This window comes from Convolutriloba macropyga, chromosome 2, assembly GCF_964194025.1.
Source record: "Convolutriloba macropyga chromosome 2, txConMacr16.3, whole genome shotgun sequence".
Classification (NCBI taxonomy): Eukaryota; Metazoa; Xenacoelomorpha; order Acoela; family Convolutidae; genus Convolutriloba; species Convolutriloba macropyga.
The window spans coordinates 36,271,472-36,290,866 of record NC_134469.1 but is presented as its reverse complement, the minus strand read 5'-3'; the positions used below and the strand labels follow the sequence as shown (position 1 = coordinate 36,290,866).

General features: G+C 38.3%; 1 protein-coding gene across 1 annotated transcript in view; it reads left to right on the top strand.

Annotated features, from left to right (window-relative positions):
• Positions 1-11,940, top strand: part of LOC142358627 (splicing factor 3B subunit 3-like) — a 42,037-nt gene extending 30,097 nt beyond the window's left edge. The window contains exons 5-7 of the mRNA XM_075410084.1: positions 1,238-1,417; positions 5,788-6,232; positions 10,373-11,940. Coding sequence (XP_075266199.1) covers positions 1,238-1,417; positions 5,788-6,232; positions 10,373-11,846 — 2,099 coding nt within the window. The 3' untranslated portion in view covers positions 11,847-11,940. The remainder of the gene's footprint in view (positions 1-1,237; positions 1,418-5,787; positions 6,233-10,372) is intronic.
• Positions 11,941-19,395: the final 7,455 nt, after the last annotated feature.

Sequence of the window (19,395 nt, the reverse complement as noted above, 5' to 3'; positions counted from 1 at the left end):
CCTACACCCCCCACTAGCACCTACCCACACCCCTGAACTGAATTTTTTTTTTACATTTTTATGTTATATTGGTTTTCGTTATTTATAGTCTTTTCGATATTCTGATTTTGTCCAAGTTAGGGTAGAGATTATTTTGCACGACGATTCGAGTCGTTTTTTAGCAGAAAGCAAGTTTGTTTATGACTTGAATTTTGACTTCTTTCTGTTAGAGTATTTACCTCCGTTTTTGATTGTTGACTTCTGCTTTCGAAGATTGGACTTTAACATAAGCTTCGTTTGCATATGTATAGTAATTACGAACGGCTGGTAATGTTCAAGGTGAAGAGGTCATTTTGAGATTTTTTGATGCTATATAAGTAATTATCTATACTACACCGCACAAACAACCCCCGCCACCTATCTACCCCCCCCCACCACCTATCTACCCCCCCCCCCCCAACACCCACCTACCTTCTTTGACTTCTCAAGTGACTTTTTGACGCTTTCGTTCATCATTTTTGAGTGATCTCTAGTGCTCCGAAGTAAAGCTTGTTGCTAATATAAAAACGGTTGCGGCGTAGAAATATTAAGTGACTCGTAGCCCAGTGGATAGTGTGGGTAGCCATTGATCGGGAGGTCAGTGGTTTTAATCCCGGCGGGGTTAAGATTTTTTGCACCCATAAAGAAAAATTGATCTATACTAAAAACCATGAATTACATTGCCTCGCCTGTCGTTCAAGAGCAATTCTTCCGACATTTGTCGGTTTATGTTTTTCAATTGAATTTGAGAGTAGAGCTAATTGAACGTCAATAGACGTCGACCAAACCTAAGAATTGTGGGGCTCTTATATTTGAGAGATAATAGGGTTTTGAAATATGATTCGAGAATAAAGAGCGACTTGGAAATGATAATTTCAAGTTTTTGTTACGTTTTTTTCTGTGGTCTCTTGTGTCTAATGAGCGGTAAGCTGCCGGTTTTTTGCCAGAAGTGAATCGTTCCATTGTATCTGTGACTCCCAACGTTTTTGTGACCCAGTTTAAAAATAAGTCCCGGAATCTAAGCAACTGCAGGCTCAACTTTTTCCTAGGAAAATTCTGCAAATGATTTTGCATCGCATTAAATTATTTGACAAAAATTTTACCTAATTGTGAGTGTCGGCACATGGAAAGAGTTTCATTGCTAACTTAGACAGGAAAAAATGTAAATAGATGCTACTTGGTAAATTGAAAGCCTCATTCCATAGTAAGTTCTGTTTAGGGGATGATGCACTTTTACAAGTGTACCCTAGTGGAATTCGACACATCAGATCTGACAGGCGAGTAAACGAGTGGAAGACCCCAGGCAAGCGTAGTATCATCGCTTGTGCTGTCAATCAGAGACAAGTGTGCATTGCATTGTACGGAGGAGAGTTGGTCTATTTCGAGCTGGATCCGTCAGGTATCCAAAGTTCTGTATATTGATTTCTTAAAACTAATGTGCAACTCCATTATCTAATAAAGCGTTCCCTCTAAATAAAGATAAGATTATGTGCGATATTTCTAAATAATGAGAACGATTGGGTTCCTATTTTCAATATCAAAATTTTTGCCGATTGCGCTACCGAAGTTTATATTAAAATACTTTTTGATGCATCAGGTTATTTATGGATTGAAACAGGCCCGATAGTCTACTGCAAATGATTACGTACAAGTATGCCGTTGTTTAAGAGTGCCGAAACTGGAGTTCATTTTAAGTGCCTAAACTGCAAAGAGCTATTACATTGATTTTCGAAGCGACGAGGGCTAGCTGGTCACTAGTCTGGTTGTGAGAGATTCTATCCAGCTTCCAGCTTTTGATTGGTTGACAAATCGACGAGGGCTAGCTGGTCACTAGTTTGGTTGTGAGAGATTCTATCCAGCTTCCAGCTTTTGATTGGTTGACAAATCGACGAGGGCTAGCTGGTCACTAGTTTGGTTGTGAGAGATTCTATCCAGCTTCCAGCTTTTGATTGGTTGACAAATATAGAAAATATAAAATAATGCATGCAGTAAAATTTCATATAGTTGTTTGATAATGCTACCACTCGACTCTCCATTTGGTTCATACAGCACCGAGAAATAACTTAGAATTTGACTTAGCAGAAATAAGAACCTATCACTCGTTAGATTTTGACCGTTTGATGAAAATAGAAAACGGAAAAAAATACGCAGTAAAATTGTTTAATTTCAGTGTCATCTACCACACTATCGTTCAGTTGCTTCTATAAAACTGCACGGTAAACTTGGTAATTAACGTACCAGAAATCAGACGTATTTACCTTGTACCCCGCACTTGGAAATGCTGAATAAAACCCTTACTAAAACATATCCATTCAGATAGGAAAAAACTACTAGCACAGTCCCTTGATACGATGCCATATAACGACAGAGATTTGGAGCGTTTTCTGCACAGATAAAGATAAACTCTCAACTTACTTTTAGACAACATAAACAAAAACTTAATTAAATTTGGACAAACTCATTTTAAAATGCCATTAATTATAAATAGCCGCATTGCAAGATTTGAAACTATATTGCCATCAACCGTCGGCATTCAACTCAACGTCACTTTTGACTACAACTGAACAAGTTAAATTATTTTATTCCAGAGTACAAGCACTGTACAACTGAGCATGCTTTACATGGAATTTAATTGTCTTCTACAACACCGTGCCCCAAAACCTCAGGCAAACAACAGTAAGTTATTTAAGTATCCATACAAACAACCTTTTGCCTTTTACCTCACTGTCTTTTGAAAACAGCCTAGACACAATATTTTCTTATTACTTTTATTGATCTTTTGAACTTTTCTTACACACACACACACACACACACACACACACACACACACACAAAATAAATGTGAAAACGATGCCAGACCCAAGCCCTCATCATGTCCACCCGCGACGTTTCTTTGGATTACCAAATGAAAACAGGGACCAATTTGAAGGCCTGCTTCGAGCAGGCATTGCCGTATCAAGAAAACCCGAAGCCCATCACCAACGAGCACGATACCTTCACCATCTTGATCGGAACGCACTTAACTTTTGTCTCCGGCAGCCAGAAGCTACGCAAAACTACTTGAAAAACTTGCTAAAAGAGCTACGCAGACGCTATGCAGGGGCATAGCAAAGAAGAAAATTCGAGCTTGACCTACAGTCCCATAAGTTTGATCCCATAAAAGGCAGCCAGACGATTTTCTCGCCGACCAACGGCTCGCGAATCTATTATTAGTAGACGACGCCGACGCAAGCATAGATCGCAGACGAAAGTCAACGAAGAATCGTGGAGCTATTAATACAAGGAGTGTCATTCAAATACACGAAAATTCTTCTGAAAGAAAATGACAACATTGCAGTAAACGAATTGCGTGCAATCATCAAAAGAAGTTCGAATTGATCAAATACACCCAGAACCGTCGAACACCACTGCATTCAACGCACTCAATGCATCAAACAGCCCAGCAGTTGTCCATTAAGCTTTAGAAAACAATATGGCTGCAGGAATCGCATCAATGCAAGTATCACAATCACAAAATTTCCGGCATTCTCGAGCCAACTTCAACAACTACGGCAGAGAAAAGTTTCAGCGCGCAAAACAGGCCACGACAATTTAACTTTGAAAAACGACAAAATAGTGAACGTGAGCAGTACCCTTAGCAAGGAGGTCGAGGACGGGGAGCATACAGGGGACGAAATCGTGGAAGCGTCTTGAGAAACAAGAGTTTTTTAACAGGTACGAACAAAGACAGTTTAGCAATAAGAGAAATATCCCCTGCGCCGTTCTGAACTTTCTTTGGACATGTGCCAGCAATCAGCATACTGCCCGAGAATTTTAGACGCAAGCTATGTTTTCCTTTGCATCCAAACTTGGCATTTCTTTTATACTTAAACTATTCTTAAATTAACTTAATTTGAACACTACTAAGCAAACACCACAGATTTAATTTCATTGTCCAGTAGCGTCAACACATTTTTGTTTTTGTGAGAAACAAGAGCCTCAAATTTTAAGCCAAAGGAAATTGTGCCTTTTACGTCAGGAAATTGTTGCGACAAAGGAAACTGCCTTTAGGGCTTAACCTGCCGTGACTTAATGGCTTACTCTGCTCTAAAAGTATTTATCTTAATCATTCTTTGTCGTTAAATCAACCTACAGGAAATCATGAGCCACAACTGGAGATGGCTGAAATCAGATGCTGTCTACGTGCCATCATTTTTAGAGTAACTAAAATACTTAAATGTGTACAACGGAAGCGCTATTCGAAACGAAGTCAAATTGGCCGTCTTTGACGACTTCATAGTCCGAGACGACGGCACAACATCAATCTTCATAGAACACGTTGAAGGTAGTCGCCCTATCAAAACAGTCGGCTCTCGTGAAATAATGTTCCCCAACTGTATTTGTTGGCATTAAAAGGTAGAATAAACTTTGGTGTAGGCGTGCTCTCGTGTGGTTTGTATCACTTGCATTTCACTTCAAAATTTTTCTTGATAGATGCTTCTCTCATAAAATAACCATGTTGTATACTTTGTAGCAGCAGAGCTGTTAGTAATCACCACTCGAATGCATTATTCTACTCAATTTTTCACTACAGATGACGTACCCTTAGTGAAAATTGTTTCGCAATGCCAACGAACATCAAGTTGTCGTAAATTTTGCAACATCATCAAGTGATCTAGAGTAAACCATAGTTACTTTTTTTCCAGAACCTCCTTCATGTTTTTGGTGCCAATTACCAGGGTCCTGTAATTCCAACTCCATCTTTTGATTTTAATTCTGATATAATTATTGCAATGTAGTAATCTTAAAATTTGGTAGTCCGCCTTTTATAAAGAGACTTTTCAGAGCTTCATCAAAGCTCATTCTGATGCAATACAACAATCATTTTCAATAAGAAATAAAGCAGCACTGCGGTACCTATTACAATATCGCTTTCCCAGTCTCTCGGTTTCTTTCACCAACGCACCAAATATGATAATTCAATTAATTCAATTTTTCTTTCCATTCAAGCGAAACAAATTGTTTTTCAAAAGCACTCCGAAGAATAGATAAATGGCGCCAATAAGACGCATAATATCAACCAAAGAAACCCCATTGGAGCCAATGAGACAGAAAAGCAAATCAGGTTTCCAAAGTGGACTTGAAGAAAACAGAAAAAAACAAAAAGAAACCATGAAAAACAACTTGAAAACTGCATTTTTTTGATGAATTTCTCCCAGCATTATCTTCTCCAAAAAACTTTGCTTCAGCTTTTGATTGGTTGATAAAAATTGAAAATGGAAAAATAATGCACGCAGTAATATTGTTTAATTTCAGTGACAACTTCTACCACACTATCGTTCAATTGCTTATTTAAAAATCACCATTAAACTTGGAAATTAACTTGGCAGAAATCAGAACGTTTTTACCTTGTTCCCCCCGCACTTGGAAATACTGAACAAAAACCTTTTTAAAAGATCATTTCTGATAGGAAAAAAACAACTCGCACAGCTCCATGATACGGGAGATGCCACAACGTTTTGCCTCGACAGCATGCACACGAAAAATTTTGAATCAAAAGTTAACCGAATCCGCCATTGGCCTGCTTACAGTAACATAGAGAAACTTAGTAGCATAGCAGCACTCTAACACATAGGAGACGCCACAGATTCACATTAATTGGGTGGTCAGAAATGGAAAGTTAACCTGATTCATAATTTTAATGACCAGGTCTTCTATTGCTGCAATGAATATAAAAAAATAAAAAAAAGTATGTATCTTAATTAGTTTGTAAAGATGATGAATATTTAGGTCAACTGAACGAGTACACAGAGAGGAAAGATCTGCAGACTGATGTACTCTGTATGTGTTTGCCAAGCTCTCCTGAAGGTGAAATTCGCAGCCGATTCCTAGCAGTGGGACTGGCAGACCAGACCATCAGAATAATTTCTCTCGATCCTTCCGACTGTTTGCAGCCTCTCTCCATGCAGGCCCTCCCAGCAGCACCCGAGGCACTCTGCATTGTAAAAATGCCAGGCAGTGATAGCTCTGATCGAGCACTGTTCCTTAACGTGGGCTTGCAGAATGGTGTGCTTCTAAGAACAGTGCTGGATCAAGTAACCGGAGACCTGAGTGACACCAGAAGCAGATACCTCGGCAACCAACCTGTGAAGTTGTTCAAAGTCACCATTCAGAATAAAGAAGCAGTCCTGGCAATGTCAAGTCGAACATGGCTCGGATACGCTTACCAATCAAGGTTAGCTTTGCTTATTTTTCCCTCGCGCGTCAGTAATTCCTGGACAATCTCCGAAACAAATTAAATCAACACGTGTGGAGCGTATTTAAAATTCGTTATTTGTTTCGAAAATTTTCGATAGCATAATTGTTCATCGTAAGTTTCTTCCACTTTGAAGACATTGCCATTGAAAAATCTTCAGCACAATTGTTGCCAATACTTCTAAAGCAAGTAATTCAGTCTGCATTTGAATATAAGGCTTTGGAGCAATTTTGCGAGAATTTCTGCTTGAATTTGACAGCTTGCGAATGTTGTTTTCAAGTGGATGAAGCGTATACAATGTAGCGAGCAATTCTTCGAGCTAAAATTCGGCAATCACTTATTGAAACTTTTTTCATGAATTCTAAATAGATTAAGATTTTTTCATTTTCAGATTTCTTATACAGCTTTCATCAAATAATGTAGGAGGGCATTAAGTCGCTGAGCAGTTCTCTTACAGATTTACCGGTCTCTAAAAGAGCGTAGTTTTAGTTACTCGATGTGCATAGCAGCGCATAATTAAGGTCGTTTTGCAATTTTAAAATGTTATTGATTACTCTCCAACAAATTTGGTGGCAATTATTTTGATTTTGTTGGCCTTCTGTTATGCGATTTTCGGCCTGATAGATTTTTCGTCTGACTTGTCGACTTTGGTTTTCAAAAGCGGAATAAAATTGTTAATCCTGAAGATTTCAAGTATCTGTTCTTCTAGTCTCTTCAAGTCTCGTTGAGCGCTACTAATCTCGAAATATGTTTCACCAAAACTGCCGAGGGCGTTTTTTTCACGATGAGCTCAATTTTGAAAACTTGGATTCCAATACTTTTGGTGCCCCTCACCCATTTTTGCCTCCTTTTGTTTTACCCATTAAGTAAGTCTAGCTTCCCTAAGCTACTTCTTTTGAGCCGTCCACCCAGCGTTAGTTGGTTATTCCATTCATAGTGTGTTGTTTTCCAGCTCTTTGATTAGTCAATGAAAATTCTTCAAACTTTTTAAGGAATTTTTTGTCCTGGGGTTTTATTTCGTCATAATTTTTGTTACGACCATGACGTCACAATTTCTCAAATTCTGATTTCTGTCATTTCTTTTGTTCAAGTGGAGAGAGTTCTTTTGTTCATTTGCGTGATAAAGATTTTGGTCGCACGTGATTTACCTCACTCTCAAAAGTGGCTTCCTCACTCTGAAATTGTCTTTTCTTTACTTTAATTCAAAGAGAATTGAAGATTGTTTGAGAGCACATTATAGAAGCAGCAATAAGTTAAATAGATTATTAATCAAATTATAACATCTCAGCATTTAATGAAAAGGTTTCTTTTTTGGTCTCTTTTACTATCTTTTTGAAACTGCAGATCTATTGTGGCTATTTTTTGGCAATCTGCCAGCTGTGGTTTCCCATTTTAAGGAATTTTATTTCTTTTGTTTTCCGTACTGTCTTTTACGATCTTTTAAGTCCCACTAAAGAAGTAAAGGGAGCAAGAACTGGGAGGGGAGCGAGTGGCTTAAGCGTACGTTTATTCAGATTTATTTTAACAGTTTCAGAAAGCAGAATTTTGATTTTTGGGAGCCGTTTCTGTTCACGTGAGACGATTTGACTTAACTCCGAACGGTTTTTATTTGCTCTCCGACGAAGTTAGAGGCTATTTTAAACGTGTGCCTTTTTATTGCAAAATTTTTGCTGTGTTCTAGAACATTCTGTGATCTCTTGTGTGTGTTTTTCTTACTTTATATCTTTATTTTTGAGTGATCTAAGTTGCTCGCGTTTTCAAACCAAGTTCTTCGTTGAAAGCGATTGTGAGTGAAAAGAAGTTAACGCCGTTGTAGCTGAGTGGTTAAGAGGTCAGGCTGCCAACCTGGAGGTCCGTGTTCAAACCTTCTTGAGGTTGAAATTTTTGAGCTCATAGAACATTTCTAAGTTTGTGAGAATGAAATACAGAAACAGGAGAAAAATATTAAGTGAGGGCCACATTGTCCATATGTTTTTTGAAGATTCATGAACCTATTGCGTTATGTTAAAAGATGGCGCCTAATCTTTAATCACAGCTGCAGGAACCATGAGTGTAATTAAGGATGGCTATTAAATTTATTTAAAATGCAATCTTTGCTCTTCTGAAATAATTGGCGTCAATGTTTTGTTTTAAATCCCTAATGCCAATTGAGGTCAAAGATACCAGGCCGATTTTTTCTGCCACCTTTGAGCTTATTAAAATTGAAATACTTTCACTATTTAAGCGTTTTTTTTGGATATTTGGACCCGCCCCTTCAACCACCCTCCCGCCGCTCCAACACCGCTTAATGCGCCCCATACGGCTAGTCTCCCTAAGCCTAATCTGGTTACTACCAAAGCCAGCCGGTCGTTTGAGAGACATTAGCCCATGTTAGTAGATTATGTTTAACAGCCGCCGGCAGTCTCAAGGACTATTATTTAGGCGCTCTCCTTTTTTTTTAATTCACTTCACTTTTTGATCACGTTTTTCGTTTTACAAAAGAAACGATTTTCACGCTTGACTTTTGACTTATATCACTCACTGTTTCAACTGAATGGATTTTAAATTCTTTCACGCATTGAACTACGTAATGTAGTGAATACGGTCAAAGTCAAGAGCAAAATAAGAAGAAACGGGATAAACATTAAGCCCGGTCATTAAGTCAATGCATTAGGTTCATTAAAGCGTTTGCTAAAGCATTAGTATTATGTTTAATAGCCTTCAGTTTAGAAGCTGAATTAAGTGTAATTTTAGAATCTAACCGAATATGCAGAATTCACACACACCAAATAAGAACACTTTGATACTTAGAAAAATTCTGTCAGTTTATATCTCTTATTTTTTCTTTTTCTGTTTCATTCTTATTGTGCGTCAAGCGGGCCAAAGATGGCTATTTTCCGGCAATTTGGTGGCTATGTTTTAACTAGTTTTTTCAACCTTTATTTTCGAAGAAGAGTTGTGATTTCATATCACACCGATATCCGAAAGGAAGCAAAAAAACTGGTTTTTCCGCGTTTTTCGGCATTTTTCTGATTTATCGGCATTTTTCCTCTCACGGGAAGTAGGCTAGAAAACGATGCTTCGATGAAGTACCACTTTGCATTTGCAAGTTTTGTCCTCATACGGCAATTGGTCTGCTATTTTCATAAGTATTTTGGGCATTTTCTTTTCAAAATGGGGTTTTGTTTAGATATGAGGTAGTTTGAGGATTACTTTTGGGTTCAAGCAGCTCTTCAGACTGACTCTTTTCTATTTTATGCCTGACAGATTTTCTACTGACTTTTTCCTTTTTTCCCTTTTCTTAAATTTTAATCAATTAAAATGCTCTCTTCAAGTTTTAAGCAACTGAATCCACCCCCTGTCTGTCGTTTGAATATATGCATCCGAATTTAGACGGTTATGGGTTTACATGTAGAATTATTTCAAAGGGCTATTCCGAGAATTGTAGTTTGTTTCTGAAGTGCACATCCATTATTATTAATAGCCGCCCTCATCTTCTCAGCCGGCTATTATAGCGCTCCTATTTTTTTTTTTTTACTTCGTCGAATAAAAAAATGTTTCGCTTTACCTCATTTTGCCGCCTTTTCAACATTTTGCGTGAAATCTTTTTGACTTCTCTAGGCTAGTTTCTCTCTTCTCTCATTCTGCTAAAAGTGAATTTGAACATCAGTTGATCAGCAAAGCAATTCAAAATGAACAGAGTCAGTATAAAAATTGAAGTCAGAGAAACGGGATAAACCCATAAAGCCCAATTTTAGATGCCCGCTATTTGAACGTCGTTCCTATAAGTCTTAGTTACCACCTCTAATGCTTATTGGTGTTGATAGTAGCCCCTGTAGCCTCTCTCTAAGAAACAGAAGTATGTTCAACTACGAAATGCCATCAAAATAAATCGGACTTAAAAAATATTTTTGTACAAAAATCTTTTTTTTTTCAATATATTCTGTTATTTCAATCCCAATCATGCTTATTGGAATCAACGGCGGCTATTTTCCGGCAATCTGCCGGGTATGTTTAACTTTTAGCAATTGGTCTGTACTAATTGTCCATACACATTATTTGTTTAGCCGGAAAATAAGCATTTAGAGTAGTTGAAAAGAAAAGAACGGCCTGTTTCACCAATGTCTTGTTTGCTTATAGATATCACCTGACCCCGTTGTCCTATGAGGCCCTGGACCACGCTTCTGGCTTTGCGTCCGAGCAGTGTCCGGAGGGGATTGTGGCTATCTCCTCTAACACATTGCGCATTTTAGCTCTGGAGAAGTTGGGCGCCGTATTTAACCAACAGTCAGCTGCTCTCAAGTACACACCGCGCAAATTCATAATCCACCCGCAGTCCTCAAACATATTCCTGATTGAAGCGGATCATAACTGCTTCACTACCCAGTCGAAGAAGCAGCGCAAGCAGCAGATGGCGGAAGAGATGATCCAGTCGGCCGGGGAGTCTGAACGGGAACTGGCTGCCGAAGTAGCTGCATCTTTTCTCCAAGAGAACTTACCTGAGGATGTCTTCGGATCCCCTAAAGCAGGTCCAGGAATGTGGGCCTCCATTCTGCGCATTATTAAACCCACAGATGGCGCGACCATAAAACATGTTGAGTTAGAGCAGAATGAAGCTGCATTCTCAATAGCTTTCGTCAAATTCGCAAATCGACCTGGTGAACAGTATTTATTGTTGGGTACTGCCAAAGGGCTCAAGCTCAACCCTCCGTCCATAACAGTCGGTTATGTTTACACCTACCGAGTACCTGAGTCAGGCGACAGTTTCGAATTCATACACAGAACCGAAATGGAGGATGTGGCACTCGCCGTTTGCGAGTTTAAAGGCCGCGTTCTGATCGGAGTTGGCAAGTGGCTGCGTCTGTACGATATGGGCAGGAAGAAATTGTTGAAAAAGTGCGAGAATAAACATCTGACTAACAAGATCATGACGATTCACTGTACTGGGTATCGCATAGTTGTAACGGATATCCAAGACAGTGTCACATTCCTCAAGTACAAGCCGGTGGAAAATCAGATGATAATATTTGCGGATGACCCCAATCAGCGCTTCTCAATGGCCTCCTGTGTTGTTGATTACGACACAGTTGCAGTGACGGACAAGTTTGGGACGTTATCGGTGCTACGACTGCCATCAGAAGTAAATGACCAGGTGGAAGACGATCCAACTGGGGCCAGGGCTCTATGGGATCGGGGATGGTGCAATGGGGCATCACAGAAAGCGGAGCTACTGTGCAATTACAACTTGGGAGGCGACATGGCCCTTACTCTGCAGAAATGCACCCTCATCCCAGGAGGCTCCGAGTGCATAGTGTACTCCACTGTATCGGGAAGCATTGGGGCCTTGCTGCCTATAAACCTGCACGAGGATGCTGAGTTTTTCCAACACTTGGAAATGCATATTAGACAAGAGTCTCCCTCCTATGTTGGACGCGATCACTTAGCATACCGCTCTTACTATTCACCCGTGAAGAACGTCATTGACGGAGATCTGTGCGAGACATTCAATTCTTTAGACCCGGCCAAACAGAAATCAATTGCTGAAGAATTAGACCGCGTACCTACCGAAATCTCTAAAAAACTAGAAGATATCCGCACTAGATTTGCTTTCTAAGCAACTGCGACTTATTTCCTGTAAATCTAAACTTGAGTGATGTTGCTTGTGATATATGTTTTCTGTTATGTTTAATTGAACAGTTTTGATTAAATCCATGTTATTTTGTGATGCGAACGGTTAAATAGCAAAGCACAGGTTAGATTTGAATGTAATTAAATGACACTGTGATCGCATGTCACTGAATAATATAGTACGTGTCATAGCAGCAGCGAGTACCGACAAAAGATAACCGCTCAGAAACAAAGTTTGTAGCAATTATATCAGTCCCGTTGGTTTTTGTTTCTAAAAGCAGCTAAGCAATAGCTGGGGCTATTATTGGTCTTTTGTTTTTTTTATAATTCAAAGAATTTGAATTGTATTGAAGCGCTGTCCTTTTACAAATCAAAGAATTTGAATTAATGGGCGCTGTCTTTTTTAACAATTCGAAGAATTTGAATTGTATTGGGGAGGTGTGTTTTTTTTAAGATCTGATCATTGATGTTCGTGATTTCTGAAGTCAAAATGAAGTGATGATTTCGGTCACGCCGAAACAGGGAGTGGAACAAAAAAGCACGTGGTGTTGCGCCGCGATTCTCTTCACTATAATTTCAAAGTAGAGCGAGAAGACGGTGTTTGAAAAAAATTCTCTTTCTCGCTAGTGGTTCATTGTTCACATGCGGGGTTTTGACATTGATTTTTAATAGTCACCGTCAGCCTCTCAATGGCTGTTATTTAAGTGTTCTTTTTTTATTAAATTCGCTTTACCTTTTGATTTTTTCCGTTTTACATAAGCGAAGGATTTTATGTTTGACTCGTGACTTACTCACTTCTTCAACTGAATGGATATTAAATTCTTTCACTCACTGAACAATGCAATTTAGTGAATACGGCTAATTTCAAAATGGCGAAATTAAAACAAATGGGATAAACCGATAAAGCCCGGTCATTGTCAGTGCATTAGGTTATCAAAGATCACTAGAGCGATTGCTCGATGACATTAATATTAAGCTTAATAGGTTTCAGTTTAGAAGCTGAATTAAGTATAGTTTGAGAATCTAATTTAAACTGCACATCGAATTTGAACACGTTGAAATTTAGGAGAAAAATTTTCCGATTTCTATCTCTGTTTCAATCCCGATTTGCACCAAAGGCGGCTATTGGTTCCTGCAGTTGGTCGTCTATGCTTACTGTTTCGAATTTTGGATCTGATGTTTTTGGTTTTCCGGTCTATTCCCGTTTCTTTTGGTTTTTTGTCAATAAAAATTCTGAATTGTGTCAGACTGAATTCATGATCTGAATTCATGAATTGTGCCAGGAGTTGTTCTGGTATGTTTTTTTTTATTTCGACTTGAAGATCTTTGTTGGAACTATATGACGTCAAATTTGCCTTTTGTTCATTCGTTCATTCAATTTCAGCTGAATTGCGTGCGTGCCATCTTTTTTGAAGCAAGTTTTTGGTCACACGTGATTTGCCTCACTCAAAATTGACTTCCTCAATCTGAAATTGATTTTACTTTAATTTAAAGAGATGTGGGCAAGTGGGTGCGTGCCACTCTAATTCAGGGTTAATTGAGAGCATCCCTTAGAAGCAGCAATAAGTTAAACAGATTCTTATTCAAAATACAACATCTCAGCATTTAATAAAAAGGATTTTCTGTTTTGGTCTTACTTTTTTAAAATCTCTTTGAGACTGCAGATCTTCGAAGCTATTGCTGCTGTTTTCTGGTAATCTCAGTTATATTTCGCAATTTTTCATACCACCAACTTTTACCGCGAGTTTTTTCGGTTGATTATTTGATTTTTTGTCCTCAAAATGAAAAAAAAACAAGTAAAAACCAGAGGGCATTAAGTAGTTCACTTAGTTGTACTGATCTGTTGGTGTATAAAGTGTTTAAATTACCACCGAAGCTGGTAAGAAGACCACCATGAGAGTGAAATTTACCCCTTTCTCTCTGTGAAGTTTTTCTAGCCTTCCAATGCTTCAGCTATATACTGATAACACCAATTGCTCGAGTTATCACTTGCTCTTGAACGAAGTTCATAGCAATCATTGTAAACTTGTTTTTTATGCAAAATTTTCTCTTGACCGTTTTGACTTTTCGAGTGACTTTTACTCCCTTGAGTTTTTGTGTTTGTCGTGATCTTTACGCCCTTGACTTTTTGCGTTTGTCTAGTAAAATGAAAACCTATTGCTCTGTTGAAAGAGTTCCTGTGTTGAGCTCGTTTTTACCATAGGTAATTTTAATGACTTTTTCTAAATTTTATGAATGGGTTCTAATTTACCTTTCGATGTACAACCATAGATGAATAACTCATAACAAATTTGGTTTAACATTGGTTTCACATAGGTATTTTTATATCTGAGCTTTTTTTGCATTAAATCTGAGTTAAAGTGCATAAGGAAAACGTGAACGTGTATTGAGAATTTTGGCTTAATTTAACGTGCATAGTCATCGAAAGTGCATTCTCCATTGGAACTACTAAGTATACCACTGCTCGACTCACTAAAGTTTTCCGTACCATTTGAGATATTGCATTTTTTCTCTAAAAATTGCGGGAAATTGTTTTTCTTGTTTTCAAAGATAGTCGATTTTGAGTCATCCACTCGAATAATTCACATCGTGGGTTGTTCAGGATATGTTTTGCTTTTTCTCTTCGAAATAATTGGTGTTAGCTGCAAATAGATACAATAGACCATCTTTACAGGCGTTTGTTATTTCATTTATGTAGATTAAAAAAGTGATGGTCCAAGAATATGGGGCACATCATAACTCAGTCTAATGCATTCACTTTCGATTTTGTCAAATTTTACATACTGGCTTTAATTTGTTTACATGAAACAAAAGTAGTGAAAAAGGGGGGTCTACCGCACAGTTTTAGGATCCCTCCCATCCAGTCTCGAACCTCAGTCAAAATTACACTTCAACAACTCTAGATTAATGCCTAAACCACTGAACTACCAGAACTAACTGCTGTAAGGTTCAAACGCAATATAATTCGTAACTGTTACGGTTGTTAACACATTATAAAGTGAGTATTTCAACTGAAAATAAGGTCATAAAATAAAGTCAACTTGGTTCAATTGGTTAACCTCGCTCGCAATCCCAACTGAATCAGGTTGACTTTTCGAAGCCCCATAGTTTCCACCAGATTCCAACTAAAACTGAGAAAATTCCACTGAGACGGAGCAGGTCTTGGAATTTTCCCATTATCTTTCTTTCGATAATTTTTTTTATCAAAAGCAAATAAAACCCGCCTATAAAACAGGCCTTTTTCGTACAACAGCAACACAACAAAAATGTTGAGCAAACCACCGAGTAGCTTTCGATTCATTATATACAGTGCCCAATTTCTACTACTTGCTCAGCAAACTGTTGAGTCCCTATCGGTCAAGAGACGTAAAACAGAACATGCCCAGTTAACCTTGACCGCTCAGCGACAACCGAAAGGCCTAGCTCATTGGATTGACCATTTCACCGTTGGCAGTTTGCAGTCGTCAACCATGAGCCCAACAAAATTGAACCAAGTGCATCCTTCAGATGGTGTGATGACATCTCCACGGAGCACCAGCACATCATTGTCCATTCAAACGATAATCCTAAACACATGGAGAAAACTATCAAGTCCTTTATTCGACATGAAAGCAAAGTACTCAACGAAATCAGAGCATGAGTGTTTGTGCCCCAAAGCGCCTTTCAGACATTTAATCAACAGTTCTTGCGATTCAACGTATCGGAGATTTCAAGACGAGGAGACATCTTTGAAGAGTTCATACGAAACACTGATTCTTTAGTTGAAGACTTACCAAAGCGAAGCCAGCAAATGGACTTGGTGTGGGAAATTGAGAGATCTAGTCCAGCTCGCAGAACCGAAGTCAATACATTAACCGAGTACCAGAAGCGACTAATTGCAAAAATTGAAAGTCTCGAGAGCACTGACTCCCCATTCAAGGACACCATTGAGGCATTTGCAGACATTCTGGCAGCCGGTTGGGGATCATTATACCGATCTGATCATTCAATGTTTATTGAAGTCCATTGTGGATTCACAAATGCATAATGTTCATGTTGGGAATGCTGGGACGCATCAACGGAGGATGAAGAAATTATAGAAAAAACCAATGACTCACCAAAGTAAACAAAAAACATGATAACACGAGATATGAACTATTAGATAACTTGATCATTATCTATTTCATATCCTTTTAAATCAGTCCCATGTTCCAATCTGCTGACATTAATAAAGTTTTGTGTAATTTCAAGCTTGTCTCTCGAGCGTTTCCACAAAACGAAAAGTCGAAAAATGGTTTTATTGCAGTTTGCTTGCTCATAGATCCGAAAGTAGATGTCAATGCAGTTGACAAATTAGCTCCATATGGTGGACTTATAGGCCCGGGAGATAGTGCACTACATGAATATTTGAAAGATTCGAAAGTCCTTCGAGTGCATGCAATTTTTCACGACGCCTATGGTTTTATGAAAGAAAAGTACAAAACCGGCCCTGGTTATATGTACATGATTTCAAACTTTCCAAGCCATTTTCTATTGGGTCACATTAGCGGCATTATTCATTGGACCGCTTTCAAAGTGCTCTTGTCAGACACTTTCCAGAAGATGCCATTTTGATATGACAACTTATGATCCAAACCTATTCACTTTGCATATTTCAAAGTTAGCTGCTAATCAAGTTATACAAAACACCAACAGCTCAAGTATTGTATTGAGGAAACAATGTTGGAAAAAATTGAATGAAAAATTCATACTAGTTCAAACAGAAATAGATTTGACTTTAAATGAGCTGCAATTAATTTCCGAAGCGGCCAAATTAGTTCTCTACTTTTTGTCTGCTTCTGAAGAGGCTAACAAGTCAGAGCCACCAAAAGTGTCCGGCCGCAATACAAACTAATAATGGCAGATTCGCCGGACTGTTCGATCGAATTAGCAAACAAAATTATTTTTGACAAAGAAGATCAGGAACGACCCTCTTGGAAGATTGGATGCAGTGTTGAAAGATCATTAGTATTCTGTATTATACATTTATTTGTGCTCATTGGTTCAATTGTAACCATTATCCTTTATTTATTTGTTTTTAATCATGATAGTTGCAACAAACCTCATATCTGGTCTGTCTTGGCCTTTTGCTTGGGCTGTATAATCCCTACACCAAAATGAATAAAAGAATCTCAACCGAGCCACATTTGTTGATGATGGTGGTAGGACCCAGTGGTTCCAGCAAATCAATGTTAGTTGCTGATCTATTAGTTAATGAAAAAATATTTCAACCAAGTCTTGATGTAATTTTGTATATTTACCAGCATTGGCAGCCATTATATGATGAACTGCGGTCAAAAAGTGATAAAATCACCTTTGTTCAGGGATTGAATTGGAAACAACTTAAGTCCCGCGGAAACACAAAAAGGCAGCTTTTAATTTTTGATGATATTTATAATGAAGCTTGCAATCAAGCAGAGTTTCTTCAGCTTGTTGTCTCAGGTAGACATCAAAACCAACACGCCATTATTTTGAAACACAATTTGTATCAAAAAGGTCAAAATGCAAAAACAAAAGAATTAAATGTCACTCAAATGCTGTTGATGAAAAACCCCCGCGACATTGTTCAAATTGATTGCCTAGGGAGGCAGTTGGGTTGCCGTTCTCTCTTACTATCAGCATATAAATCAGCAACCTCAAAACCATTTGGTCACCTATTGATTGATTTAGATCCTCAATGTGATGAGAAGCTGCGTTTATGTTCACAGATCAACAGCAACGTTACCATTTTTTATTGCTCGATCACACCGCAGAACATAATCAAACTTGATGAATCGTTCACAACATCTGAGTACTTTAGATTTCTTTATAACTCTTAAACCATTACTGCAAAATTTTTTTCTCCTCCACTGTTCCGAGACGTTTGTTAAATTCATTATTGACTGCGTATTTAACATCATTAAAGGAACAGTTTCTCTAAACCTTGACAACCAAGCAATCAATAAATTTAAAAACTTCGAAAGAATTATTACCATATTGTGTCAGAGACGTGTGAAATTCAACAGTAAGCGGAAACTGCTGTCAACAGACAAAGAGATCAGACTACTAAAAATGATTAACGACCCGATTCAAAAATACTTCAAGTCTACAATATGACACAGTCAGCCGCCGACGAATTCATACTAATTTCAGTAGACACTTACAAACAACTTACTACCGCCGCAATTTCCCAACCGTCCGGAGAAGAAAGTACAAAACAAGCAATTCTACCGAACAAAAATCTAGGCGAAAGCGAGACATTAGCTCAATTGAGCATCGCATCAGCATTGAACTCAAAGTCGGTAGATTTGCCGGAATCAGGGAGAGAAGACGAAAAGAAAAAATTGTCCTAAGAAGCTTCGCAATTCACCACAGAACAAGTTGAGTCTGTTATTAATGAGCTAACAAAATCAGGCTTGAGCGGAGGAAAAATTAAACGCAGGAAGACAAAAATCAAACTTTTAAATGAGTCAACACTAATAAGCATAGACGGTAACACTGGAAAGCTGCATGGTAACTTCCACGGAAGTGCTTCAAAATCAGACCTAATCGAATTTTTCCGACGAAAAAAATATCCTTGGAAGATCTCCTTATTTTTAAGAAACTGAAAATAGGTAGTCACCTTGTCGGAAACAAGAGCGCAAAACAAGCGGCCTCGTGCGCACCCCAACAACATTCTAACACCAGAGGTCAGCAGCTCCCATGGCTTTCGATGTTTTAAATAATTTCAAAAAAACCTTTGCCCATACAACTATTGTAAGGTTTCTGCTTTTAAAGGCCGGAATTGAAAGGCACCCAGGACCATCCAAAAAGAAACTAAAAAGCGGATCATGCAAAAAGTTTCTTGGAAAAGGTACAAGATTAAGGCCATTATTCTATTGCACAATATGTGGTTGGGTACACTTTCAATGCAGCGGACTTGCAAATGCCTCTGAAAATGATAAAAACACATTCACTTGCACTAAATGCAAAAGCGAGAGAATAGTATCGTCGGCGCTTACAGAAAACGCTGACCATAGAAAAGCTCAGAAATTTTACACACGTATTGGGTTTCCCAGTTCATACGGCAGCGTTGATCGCTTGGCCAAGGAGACAGGCATCCAAAGGTCAACAGTTGAAAACTACCTTGCAACAAATTCCACTTTTACAAAATTTAAACAAGCCAGGCAGCGCTTTCTGCGTCTCAAAGTGCAGTCATACAGAATAAATGAAATCTGGACTATAGATCTAGAAGATATGCAGTCAATTGCCAGCGAAAATAAAAACGTTATATATTTGCTTGTAGCTGTGGACACATTGAGTCGCTATCTGAGAGTTGAACCCATGAAGTATAAAAACGCATCAACTACAAAAAAAGCTTTCCAGAGAATGCTGAAATTAGGAAAGAAGAAAATATCTCCTGAAAGGGTATGGGTTGACGACGGAAAATAATTTCTTGGAGCATTCAGAAACTTTTGTGAAGCAAACAAAATTATTGTTTATCAGAGTCACAACGAGAAAAAGAGCGCATTCGCAGAGCAAAACATTCGATCTCTAAA